Genomic DNA, 13759 nt, shown 5'->3' with positions numbered 1-13759 from the left:
ATGTTTTATTAGGCAGTTTGACAAATTTCCTGCTGGTTAACTGATTAAATTTACATTCTCTATTTTTAATCTTTAATTTATTTCATACTCAAATATGATTGTTAGCCATTAATCAATAAGGTTTAAAGTGCTCATGATTAATGGCCAATGCTTTGAGTATAAATAAGAGATTCTGTGATGCTGGGATTTATCTGGCTCTAGAGATTGCAGGATTGCTCTGAGTGCTCATTCTTTAGTTACAATAAAGCGGGACTGGGAGAATTGATGAGATTCTGTGCCAGTGCTGTGCTGAAATGAAATGGCAGCAGCTATTTAGGATCTGCACGAGATAATGACAAAAAAAGGAAACCAAAGGGTTAACAAGACTATGCCAACAAGTAATGCTGGAGAAATTAGTGAATCTCCGGGCTATAGACAAGCAGGCATTTACAGCATCTCCACAGCGGAAAGAACCGAGGCAGGTTAATGGAATGAGCAGGCAGGGCCGTGCCGGCTCTGTGGGGATGCGGGCAGAGCCTCTCGCTCCGTGGCGGAGCCGAGCCGCGGGCCGGGGGCAGCGGGAGCCCGGCGGGGCAGCGGCACAGACAGGGTTAACCAGACGCCTCCATGCATTCACATGCTAATTGTCAAGATAGTGTATTACTTGAGGAAAGTAATTTGATTACTCGAAACTCCCACGAAGGAGGCGAGCTCGTGTCCTTCCATCTGTCGGGCTCAGCGAAAGATGATGAATTGAGCTCCGAATTCACGTGTGATGAAGTCACTGTCAATCCCCGCCAGCCCAGCCCGCTGCCATGCCCACCGCACCGAGGGTAGCACCGCAATTCAACTTTCCCTGGGAAACCCAGGAGGCTCAGTAACCTGTTACTTGCTGCTGCTTGCTTTTGGGCTTTTTTTTTTTTTTTTTTTCCCCTTCTCCTTCTTTTTTTTCCCCTCCCCGTTCTCTGCCTCGGCGCTACAACTGAGTCATTCCGGTGCCCATGGCTCGTGGGTACAGCGGGCTCCCGCTGCGCTCCGCTCCATTCCCCACTTGAGCCGCCGCTGCTCGGCTCGGCTGGTGCAGATGTGGGGCTGGCTCGCCCGCGCTTCGCAGCCACTTGCCGAGAAGCATTCGGAAAGCCTTAACTATGCATAAATCTGCAGAGTGAATGTTTTCTTTCATTCACTTGCTCCTATTATTTGATTTCTTGTAGGCCTCTGCGGCAGAAATGGAGAAAATAAGGTAAGTGAGACAGTTTATTTACATCTCGTTATAGAGAAGAAATGTTCTGTTGCACAATGCACAATACAGGCTCTTGGAAAATATTTTCCTTAATACGATCAGAGTAGAATAGTGGATTGCATGATGATGCAAGGCAAGCTGTGCTTTAGAGACAAAAGAAAAGGAATGTGGTTGTTCTAGTAAATCTGTTTTGCAGGGATGTCAATTCAGAAAGCATGATTTACACACAAACATGTTTTATTGCCAGATGCAGAGCGTATTTGATTATATAAATGTTGTAGCCACTTGTCCATTTACTGCAAGAGCCTGCCATTCCATTTAATGAGCAAAGTGGATCAATAATTCATGAAAAAGCTGAAGAAAATATAGGCTTGACTTCAAAGCATCTAATTAATGTGGTTTGTTTTAATATAGCACTGTAACATTGGTGTTCGATTTTTGTTTTATATTGTATACCAGCCAGATAAATCTTGTCTCCTCTGTGTTTAGAATGTTGTCATACTGTACCAGTTTCTCAGCACATCTCTCTGCTTTAAGCAAAAGGAGATGGGTTTTATAACATAAGTTTTCCATCTCATGTCCTAGTGCAAGTCTGCTTTGGGGGATATTGCTTTTGTGTATGTTGTTGAGAAAGAAAAAGAAAGCAGAAAGCATTCTAGCCCTTTTTAATAAATGAATTGAAAATTAGTAAAACCTTGTCTACTAACACATTATCAAAGTGATAGGTAAGAAATTAACTTTTTACTACCCTTTAAATACTTTATGGAACTTCTTTTCATAATCAAATACACTGGCCATGATCATACTTGGTTTTACTGACAAGCCTAAATTCCTTCTCTGAATCTGATAACTCTGGTTAGTGACAACTCTTGTCCAAGAAAAACTTTTTAGATTCCTGCAGTTTGGAATGGCTATGCTGAGTTATTAGAAATGCAGGAAAGTTCTGAAATTCAAGAAATAGCTGGGCAAATGCAAAACAACAGAAATTTTATCAAGTGTTTAATGAATTCTGGGCTGGAAACAGAATCCTGTTTTTCTTTTGAGACAAAGGAGGTTAAGTCTCTTACAGTGGACATGAAGCTGTGTGTCCAAAAGTTACTAAGAATGTATTTTTAAAGCACTTATACACTTTTGTAGAGCCTCATGACAACAGAAGTATTGTAACTTTTGTACTGAAAGAAAAACTGCAATGTATTATGGATTTTCATGTATTTAAGTACTATAATGTTAAAGCTGTGAGTTTTTCCTGAGTAATGCCTGAGAAAGTGCCTCATTATGTGGACTGGTGTCTAATAAAAATTCCAAACAATCACCTATAGTGTATGCACACTTCTGTCATGAATTACTCTCTTGAAAGATGCCAGTGAATTTATATTTACATCTTTGCTGGATAAGCATGCGTGCACAATGCAGTCTAACCCTTGTAATACTTTCCTGAGCATGCCTTGGCCTCTGCTTTTAGTCTTGCCTCTTGCAAGAATGGGCTGCAGAGCCCAGGAGAATGAGCAGAATGTAGTGGAAAAAACCCAATAATTTTTTATAATGAAAATCAACATTCCTAAAGTTCCATTTTCCAAGCACCACAATTTTGCAGCTGACAGGCTTGCCAGTCTTTACCTCAGTACTCCCTACTACACAGATGGAAGAGTCGACCCTGCCCCACTGAAATGAAGCAGGAGCTTCACTATTAACTCCACAAAGAGAAGGGTCAGGCTCTCTCAGGAGTTAGTTAAAATTTTCTGTTAAAAATTCTCGTGTGCAAAAGCTGATTCTGGCAGAGGTTTTTATCCCCATCAGCCCAGCAGGTGCAAGGCCAGTTCCAGAGCTCCCTGTGCTCCCAAGCAGAGCAGCAAGCCAGGCTGGGGCAGCTCCAGCAGGACCCAGGGCAGGAGCTGCACTGCTCCATCCCAAACTTCTCCAGGCTCCCTGTCCATTTGCATCCCATTCCCTTGGATTCAAACTGACAGAATCCTTGGCAGTTTAAGGAAACTATCTGGAGTCCTTATCTTAAATAGCTGATAAACTCAGAGCCTGGAGAAAATTAGATTTTTCTAAACTTACAAAAATGTGGTACCCAGGTAAAAAACAAATTACCCTGTGTTTTAACCACAGTGGCTTCAGAGAGGTCATGAAGAGAGATAACCTGAAACTAGGAGAAGAAAGAAAGAAACGAGAGGAAAATGGCAGGCTGGGAGGAAAGAGGTATTTTTTGTTGTATGCAGAAACCAGTGTAATATGGAAAAGCCATTCCCACATTCATTGTGTTCTGCCCTATTTCCTGTGCCCAGCTCCTTCCCCACTCTTTTTTGCTACCAGCTGAGGATGTGCCATTCCACATCAGCTGGGATGTGTTGGCCCAAGGACGAGAGGGTGAGCCCACACCAGCTGTGGAGCTGGGGCTCATGGAGGGTACAAGGCTCCTGCAAAAGAGGGAGGAGAAAGGGGTTCTGCAATGAGAAAAAAGGTAAAAAGCCTTATTAGAGAAACAGGACACCAGGAGCAAGGAGCATAACCACAGGACAGTGAAGCCAGGTTGAAAACTCTGAGGGTCAGGGTAATAGAGGTTTGCATTCCACAGTGCTCTTCAAGAGAAGAGAGTCTTTTAAATAAGAACAGATGACAATCCTTGAGAGCCCACAGGGCCAAACATTTTATCAAGGCAGCTCTGTAAATCTTTGGGTGAGCTTTGTACATTCCTCACCCCAGGAGAATGGGGATTCATCTGGGGCATCCCCAAGGACTGGGGCAGCCAGGCCCATTCAGAGAGAGGGGTGAATGAAACATTGGTCTGCTGGTAGCTTGTGCTTTGTTCAGCCATAAAATTCATTGAGCCAGGCAGCACAAGCAACAGTGCAAAGTAATACAAGTCTGATTGTCACATTCCTTCACTGAGAATGTGTCCAGAGCAATGTGATTCGTCTCACGTAAGGCGGCAATAATTCCCCTTGCAGACCCAGGAGCTGCTGTGACCTGCAATGTCACATGCTGTCCTTTGCAGCAGGGGCTTGCTGTCGCTGAGCTATGTGTGGAAGGAGAAGTAGGAAGCAGGGGTGGGAGGTTGTCAATATTTAGCCTGACACAGAGACACCTTCCTCTAGAAGTAGAAACATGCAATTTTGTGCTAAAACTTAGAAAATAATCAGTTTTTGCAATGAAGTCTTTTCACTGTAAATGATTCTTAGCAGTACAGTGTTTATTATATTTCAAGGTACCAATATATTAGGCAGGAGTAAAGCTAACCACTAATCACAAACCTCTTGAGGATCTGCACTTATGTAGGTTGGCTGTGTATGGTTATAGAGTCACTTTAAGCAATAATTACTTCTGACTCCAGCCTTTTAAATACCGTTTTTTGGATCTGGTTCTTTTTCACGTCTATAAACAAGGACTGAAAATCTTAGTTAATAAAGTGAATTTCAAATATACCTATACTATCTTATTTTGACTCAGCAGTGTGCTATCTTTGGTGCACATATGCAAGAGAAGCACAAGTCTTCCAAGCCTGAGGTCTTGTATGTCTGTGGTGGCTGGCACATAAAATTGCCAGTAGATTGGAAACTACTCCTTTAGCTCACATTGAGCCCATAGAATGGTTAAAAATTGCAAAGGAAGGACCAGTTCCACTGCAACTCCAGTACACACTCCTGGCTACTCTTTCTTTGCTTCCATTCCATCCTGCTTGAAATACAGGTTGTAATAGTCAAACTTTCTGAGTGAGGATGATGTAAGGTTTGGCAAAACAGATCTCTAGAAATACTTTATACACAAAGATTGATCAGCTTCTTAGCTTCCTTACACTGAAGAGTATGTCACTCCACAGGAAATGTCACTTAAAGAGACAGATATTGTTCAATAAAAGCTTTTCTTTTTTTTTTTTAATACACTCCTAAAATTTCAGTGACAATTCAGAAACTCTATAAATCAATAGTGTTAGTTCTAAGCTTTCAGGATCCACAACAGGCTGAACAGTATATCTAAAAGTACACAAAACAGGACACATCATTGCCATGACCAGCTGCCAGGCTCACAGTGCCCCCAAGAAGGCTGAGTTTCCACTTTACAATATAATCATGGTATTCCTCAACTGAGGATTGCTTTATTTTGGTAGCATCAGTAGGGGCACTTTACTAAGTACGCAGAGATCTCTGATAAAGTGACCTGTGTCTCAAGGAACCTGTGAGGTAACATCTTTATTTCACTGTAGGTCTTGTTTCAGAACACATGAAAGCAAAGTGGTTTGTTTTGCACACACAGCTGGTAGAAAGTCAGCAGCTTGATCCAAGTCTCTTGAATTTTTATACTTGGACTTTTCTCAAGCATGTTTGAGTTCATCTGTGGTAAGGAAGGAATATAGGTTTCTTCAAAAGGAACATCAGAGGCACATGCAGTTCTAGGGAAAAGCCTCTGCCATGGTTTGCTGGAAATGTAAATACTTTCCTAAATGCCCACCTGATCATGCTGCCTTCCTTGCACTTGGTATAAATATAGCCCTCTTCATATGCTAATGAACACACTGCAATTTCCTGCCATCCCCACCTTGTCCTTGTTCCTCTCTCAGCCTGTATCTACATTAATTTTACCACATACTTGAACACGAGGGGAGGATTTTTTTTCACAGAAAGTTAACCAACAAACATGGTTTACTTTGCCCTAGGTCTGGTCTTCACATCCACAGCTGATATGCTGGGAGCCACTGCCTTGTACAGAAGCAAAATGCCACAGGACAGCAGCAGGGCTGTGCAAGAAGCAGCTCCACCATCTGCTCAGCAGTGTCTTCAGGCTCTAGTTGATGCTGGGATGTGAAACCCCAGCTGTGGACACAGGCAAAGAGATGGAACAGGGCAAGCTCAGAAGAAACAGAGCATAGGGAAAAGCCAGCATGAAAGGGCTATGAGTTTGGGGTCACTAGAGGTGATGGTAAAAAAGTCATCAAGCTGGGTGAATTTTGGGTGCATTTTGAAAGATGGAGAAGAAAAGGAAAAGGTTAAAAAAGCTGCCCAACATATATTCAAACAGGTAAACCAGGTTTTCATTTCCCCTCTGTTTTGGAAGCTGTTTTTATCTGCCAGGCAGTCCCAGCAGCAGTGACAGCCCTGCCATGCTGTTTTCAGCACATCTGGTTTGTTCCTGCTGCCATCCAGGGTGTGACTGTAGCTAAAGCACATGTCTCTATCTCTCCCCCTGAGACTACACTCAGCTTTGAGTTTGGTGGTTGTCAAACATAGCAGTGGGAGCAATGGACACACACAGATATAGTCACAGCCTCCAGGGGAGCTACAGCCCTGGAACTGGCATGGGCTGAGGCTCAGGGCCGTGCTGATCTACCTATTCCAGTACCTCTGAGAATTTTGTTAGTGCTGTCTGAGGCACAGTATGCTTGTGCAGCTTGTCACACCTAATTTCCACTATTACTATTCCCTGTGCTAGTCAGTCAAACCAGCACTAGTTCAGCTGAGGAAGGAGTGTTGATGCTATGCTATGCTACAATCCTGTGCCCTGAGCTTCTGTCTGCTGCTTGGGAGAATGATCTAAAAGGCAGTGATGTCAGTATGCAAGGAACCATCCCCATCAGCTGATGTAACAAGTGTTGTGGTATAGCATCCTTTAGTTCTAGATAAATACTGAGTGAAGGAAAAGCATCCACCAAACAAGGAACATGACAGAAACAGAGGGCAGAACAGATTCAAGTTGAATGAAACCAGGTAGAGTTGTGTAAAGTGGCCTCCAGGGACAAGTGGGAGATGAGCAAACATCTGAAGAGACCCAGGAAGTAGGTAGGAGTAGATGAGCCATGCCATCAGCCAGGAGCTGCAGTGAGTCATGGGGAAGAGGCTGGACCTCAGTGATGCCTAGCTTACAAATAATGATCTGCCTACCCCTTTCTTGCAAGGCAAAATGCATCACTGAGCAATGCCATGAGCTTCTCAGAAAAGAAAAATAAATAAAAGAAGGCATTTCAGACAAATATTTAAGAAAAAAAAGGAAGAAAATTCCATTTTGTATAGTGCTTGTGATTAGTTCAAAACTTTGTATCATAAGGAGCAGAACTTACAGAACAGTTTCTTTTCTTTTGTTGGGTTCTCCCCCTTCAAGTTCCAAAGACACAATTATCCATGATTCTAAGAAATTCAAAGGTGGAAAAATTGGATGCCTCCCCTTTATTGCTATTAGGCTTCAGTTTATGTAAGCACTTTGACCAAAGCTACTGGGGGGTGTGTGCTGAACACTGAAAGCAGCAACTTGCAAGGCAAACAGTGGCAGCCACTGCAGCAGTAACAAAACCATCTTGTAAGCTGAAGGATATAAGAGGTTTCATGCCATGAACCCCAGATGGTTCAAGGACAGTACAGTTTGTGAACTGCACTTAAGTGTGTCTGTGGTGAAATCAAGTAGATTTTGAATGCTTGCTGCTGCCACAGCTCACAGACTGATGAAAGAAAGGAGACAACTTGTCTGCAACACTTTATTATGGGCTTTTTGCAATTTCCAGCTCTGCTGCTGCTGGCATGGCTTAGGCAATTTAATTTACCAATCAGTTCTTGATTTACACACAAGTGACTTTAGAATGCATTCAAATAAAACCTGTACCACCACATTTGATGCAGTGTTCTTTAAAAATCAAAAGCATCTGAAGTATATCAAAACTATTAAGCTTTTCATATTAAAAATTGAAAAGACTGAGTTGTCTTTATGTTTTAGTGATGATCTAAAGCCAGCTTAGCATGAAGTACAATGTGCTGAAAAACAGACAGTAGATATTGAGGTGTAACCATGCTTTTTGGAATTCAAGAATGGGAGTATTGTATAATATACAGAGCCCTCCAGCAGAACAGCAGGATCATAAGTGTCTGTAGCTCCTTGAAGGATTCCTCTCATGTGTATGATCATCCTGCTGCTTGTGTGAACTGCACAACTGTTGTTATTGAACTCTTCCAGGAGAAATAAGATCTGCCTCACTGAACAGTGTAGAGTCACTGCTCATTTCTTGGTTTGTAGTAATGTTTGTACTGGCATAAAAGTGAGGGCCTCCATGTCACATGCAGCTCTAGCATTCCTTAAAGCATGACTTTCTCCATATATGCATTTTTTAAGCTCTGAAAGCCATGGAAAAATCAAATTTTCATTGTGAGCTTGCCCAACTGTCACCATGTCAGACAAACCAAAATTGAGAAGTTGTGTTCAAGCGAGCATATACACACAGCTCATGCAGCAGACCTGCATCTCAGAGGGCAAGCAGTATCTGAGCAGCATGTTGGCAAAGCAGTGGCTGACTGGCTTACATGACATACTAGGACACCATGACTACACAAATGCCATTTCAGCTGTTCAGAGCAAAATGCAAATTTTTACCACCTTGCCTGGATTTTTCCCACTTTCAAAAGAAAAAAGAGACAGAGGAGGAGGATGTTGTAGCTTCAAATTTTTTTGGGAGCACTGAGCTCTTCAGGGAGTCACTGCTGTTCTACAAAGACCCTCATGTTCACAAGAAACTCTCATGACTCAGCAGCTCCAAATTGCTGCCTGCTGTTCAAGGCTAGTTTCATATCCATGTCAGAGCAAAGGGCCTTAACTCTGAAGCTTCCATACAAATGAGCAAATAGCTCATTTTATGTTTCTGTTAGCTATAACTGCCACTTAGATAAAAGGATCAGTTTAAGAAACTGCTTTATTTTTAAGGTATTTCAAGAACTATACTGGAATTCCCAGCAATGAATGGCTACTTAATCTTTTCCCTTTATACCACCCAAGAATTCGTTCTTGCAGCAGCCAAGAAGAGGAAAGGCAAATTGAAGAGTTAAGCAATCAGCACTCCTCTTTTCTATGCTTTCTAGTTTAAAAGGTGTTAAATTCTTCTGCTTCTATTTAACTCAGGTATGCTGGCTTAACCAAGGTATTGCACAAATTAACACAGTATTCAATGCTTTACTTGCACAGAGTAGTCTACAGATAAAAAAAGAAATTGCCTATGTATCTGCATAATTGGTCTTACTGCTAAGAAGTTCTACAGATGTAAGTGTTTGAAATTACATTTAAGTGGCACTAAATGTGTGGCATGTGACTTTGCATGTGCATATTTAACTAAGTTTGTAACTCCTGGGTCACTTGCCATTTGAGATATGATTTCCTCTTTTTGTGAAGCCTGTCTCTGTTCTGTAACAAGGAAGAAGTTAAGAAGTTTCTAAGGAGTTAATCAGAAGCAGTCCAGACCAAGGTGTACCAAGTTCATTCCAAGATTTAGAGCAGATCCATGAATGGCTGAAAAATAAATATTTTGTAGCCTTGTCCAATATTCTTACCATTTCAGTGTGAAACTACTGACAAGGTGCATTCATGGACAGAAACTCATCCTTAATGATGAGGCAAGTGCTGTTTTCTATAGGGAAGTTGGATTTTTGAGGCTACATTCAAACAATTTATAGCACTGAAACAGTTCTGTTCAAATTCAAAATAAACAGTATGTTTATTTTTGACACTCAGCTTATGAATAAAAATGATGCCTTTATTTGTATTTGCATTCAGATTTAGATTGATAAGAGACCAAGAAATAAAGAAGGAAAGATTGAGTCAAATACTCTGAAGACTGGGTAAAAATGAGAAAAACAGCAAACTAGCCCAAAGCAATGCAAGCAGAGTGATGAAAGACAGAGCAGCAATAATATTTAAGTAATTACTTGCAAACAACATCATACCTCAAAAAAAAAAAAAAAAAAAAAAAAAAATTGATTGTCCCAGTCACAAAACTGACCAGGAAGTTTTTCCACATCCCCAGATGGTCCTCTGGCCTAATTCTTCCCAGTGCTGAATTCAAAGACAGGCTGTTGCTAAAAGGGGTGCATGACTGGCCTGGGTGATTTCTGCCCAAATCTGCACAGCAGCTGGCCCTCAAATCCCACATTGCCATCTCCTTGCAGCCCTGCAAACACAGCTCTGGGCAGAGCCACACAGTGAAGGAAACACCTGCAATCTCAAGCCACATCAGCATCGTGACCCTGACAAGTCTGAACCTCTCCAGTTCCACTTCAGTTCTGAGCCTTCACAAACCTTTTGGAAAAGAAATTTCCTGGCTCATCCCTGTCCCTGCTGTACCAATGTCACCCAGTGCAGTGGGCATGAGGGGCAGGTTTCCAAGTAGATTTTCAGGCCGCACTTCAAAATGTAGTCTAGAACAGCCCAGTTAATTCCAGTCTTTGGGGCCCCTACTTACCTGACAAGCTTGCAGAGGTCCCCAGGTAAATAGGGCTGATGAAGGAAATGAGAATGATGGAATTTTCTGTTTTCTCACTTGTGGAAGGCAAAAGAGCACCCTTGCTCTGCAGCTGGAACCACTGCAGCCCCCTTGCTAAAATGGCATTCCCAGCAGTGGAGCCTTCCCAAAGCATGTTTTCATGGCTTGGTCCTATTTTATTTCTTCATGAGATGCTGACATTGTCTTGTCTTTACATCAAATGCTCTTTATTAAACTCTTTCTCTCCAGAAGGCACCAAGAGCAGGAAGCCTCTTGGAGATACTCAGCAGAGCACAGTTCCATGGGAGGGAAGGACCAAGAGTCTTGGCTTTTCCATGAAGAAGGTTAATTAGTCCTTTGTGTAACTCAAGGGGTAGCTCTGGCAACAAACCATATGAGCAGGAGAGAGAAGAAATGAGTCATAGGTAGAGGAGACTGACGTGAGTTTCTTTGGACCAAATTTAGCTGACCTATACTGTTTAGCAACAAAGCAACTTTCCTCCCTCCCTGCCCCTCTTCCCTCCTTCTCAATCTACAAGAGAAATCACAACCTAAAAGTCATGATTTTTTTTTTCTGAAAAACTAAAAATACATTAAATTATAGCACTAAACAGGTACTCTGCTAACAAATGTCAGTTCAGAGGACTAAAGCTGTCTTGTCTACTGCATATGATGCCAAAAGTTCTAGATAATGGTAACTTCTGAAAACAAGAACATTTTCTTTCTCTGCCTTGACAAAGCTGCTGATGCAGGGTTTTACAGCAACTGTAGACTTCAACTTGCTTCCCTAAAACTGTGTTATGCTTTTTAAATTGATAAAGCCTCAGCAGATTCACTTACTGGAACTGACAGGCTTCACATGCTGTGAGCTTCTGGAGGGTTTTCTTTACAAACTAGAACTGAATATCATCTAAATGTAGCAGAAAAAACCTCCAAGAGAGATGTCCCATTAATTCCAGCACACAGTGACTTGGGGCTGTTTGAGAAAAACAGGGTTAATCTAGACAGTTTGGCTCAATATAGTTTGCTTTTAAGAACATTTATTTTCATCTAATATCATTCATTTTTAAGGCAGTGATAACCCTCCCATAGTCCAGTGTGGAAAACAACTTTTATTATAACCTAAGAATGTGAAGCAAATAAGCATCATTTTACTTGGACTCAATGAACATGGAAAGTTTGACTTACAGTTTTGATAGTAAAATTTTAATGAATGCTTTTCAGTAACACAATGTGGACTGGACTTTTCTACTGTGGCTTTGAGTTACTTTGCATTCTCATCTGCATCCCCCAAAGAGAACTCCAAATCCTAAAACAGTAAAAAACAAAGTCTACTAGGATTTTTATCTCAAGGTTCCTATAGCACTGAACTACTAATTATCATGGCAGGCAGAGCAGACAGTTCTGATCAAATTGCCAGCCTGGATTTGTAGACCATCCCATCTCCTTATTCATCATCTCTATAGGCACAATATTGGGAAACATCTTGAGATATAAATAGGCATAGATATGGCTGCATGCTGAATTCTAAGTAACTGAATGAATCTATTATTGCATCCTTGGAGGACTCCAATTTTTTCCCAGAACCAAAACTCCTTTTTGAGTGTTATCTACCTCATTATGCATAGATTAGCTACATTACATATTGGTTTGCACAGACCACACAGAAGCTGAAGAGTTCACTACAGCTTTGCAGAGATATTAATGTACAATGGAAAGAGACAAGAAAACAACATGTTCTTTTTTCTATAAAGCTATGCTATTTATACTTTTTTTAACATTTATATAAACAATAAATCACTCACATGATGCTCCTGTCATTCATATCCAGAGTATTTCCAGCTATAAGCCTGCATTCATGCACCCATAGTTGGCATGCAGCTGTGGCATGGATTTATGGCATAATTGTTTCCTTATACTTTTGTTGTGAGCCACTGAATTGGAGACTGGTTAACTATAACATTCACAAGGACAGAATGCATTGTTATTAACAGCAGAATCAGTAAAATCAACAAAAACCATTATCCCCTTACTAGTGGCATCTCTTTTTTAGAAAGCTGTTAGCTGCATTTTCTGCTCTTACCCTGGCTACTTTCTTCAGCACTAGAAATGAGGGCATTGGCTTGCAGAGTCATTGCCAAATTTAAGGGCAATTATGCAATGAAAAGAGGAAGAATGAGAGGTCAGAGATTGTACCTCTGCTTGAAATGCAGGTGGTGAAGGTGCTGCCATGACTGCATTGAAAATATGGACTGAGGTCCAGAGATTTGAAGCCTCTGATGGTCTTGCTCTGCAGACACAGTTTGCAGCCACAGTCATTAGGATGCTCTCTGAAGCAAAGTCAAAGTTCAAAGGATTTCCTTTTTTTTTTTTCTTTTCATTTTTGAGCACCAAGTCACAAATTACCATCTCCTCACAGAACACTCACCACTCTTTCCAGAGTAATGAAGAGTTGGAGTTAGAAGCTGGCAATCTTTCATGGGCAATGTGTCAGACTGTATTTTTTGTTCCTAATTTAGTTTAAACATGCTGGTAGACAACATTGAGAAGCTGGGAGCCACTGCCTCCCAGAGATGCTTCTATCAAGATGCTGTGGATCCCAAATCCCAGCCCTTGCTGACCCTGTCAGACTAGCAGGAATCCCCTGATGTCTGCAGACCACTGGGAGCCCTTTAGAAGGAAAATTTTATAAATGTGCAGAATACTGCTTCTATTTTTTTCCCCTGACTCACTCATTCTGCATTGCTTGACATTTTAACATATTGCCATATTAACCACCAAAAGTCTGATCTATGAGCATGACTTCAGACGTGTATTTACAAGAGTAGAGATGCAGTGGCATATGGACCACCAGCTGGTGAGAAGTAAGAATGGTACTTTGTGGAGCTTGAGTCACTAAGTAAATTAAAAAAAAAAACCAAAAACCAAAACATCTCTACAGTCAGAAAGTTAGAGACAAAATTTTGGTTTCTTCAAACTGGAGTACTTTGAAAGGACAATGGCAGCAAAGCCAGTACTGAGACAGCACAAAATCTGAAGGCATTAAGTAAGCTAGAAATTATGTTGTTTATTATAAGAGGTATATGCAAACAAGACACTTCCTGCTAAGGCTGTAAGAAATAGTACCACAGAGGGAGTGATGTGAGACAGAAAAAAAGAGTGATGACAGTCTGTTCCTCTGGAACAGGAGGAATAAAAATCACTTTGAGACCGAGGGTGACACTGGGGGAAGTGTCTTTCTTATTGAGGTCATAGCCACCTACACTCAAATGCAGAAGTCTCCAGCCTTTCTCCCCACCTCTCCTTAGTCT

The 13759-nt window shown here is 41.4% G+C and overlaps 1 protein-coding gene across 3 annotated transcripts in view; it reads left to right on the top strand.

The window, feature by feature from the left end:
* Window positions 1–853: 853 nt before the first annotated feature.
* Window positions 854–13759, top strand: part of BEGAIN (brain enriched guanylate kinase associated) — a 113641-nt gene continuing 100735 nt past the window's right edge. For all 3 annotated transcript variants that reach the window (XM_030949858.1, XM_030949857.1, XM_030949856.1), the window contains exon 1: window positions 854–1222. In XM_030949858.1, the coding sequence (XP_030805718.1) occupies window positions 1209–1222 (14 nt within the window). In that variant the 5' untranslated portion in view covers window positions 854–1208. The remainder of the gene's footprint in view (window positions 1223–13759) is intronic.

This window comes from Camarhynchus parvulus, chromosome 5 (assembly GCF_901933205.1).
Source record: "Camarhynchus parvulus chromosome 5, STF_HiC, whole genome shotgun sequence".
In the NCBI taxonomy this organism is placed as follows: domain Eukaryota; kingdom Metazoa; phylum Chordata; class Aves; order Passeriformes; family Thraupidae; genus Camarhynchus; species Camarhynchus parvulus.
Note: the sequence above shows the minus strand (reverse complement) of the source record. Positions and strands in the feature narration are given on the sequence as shown.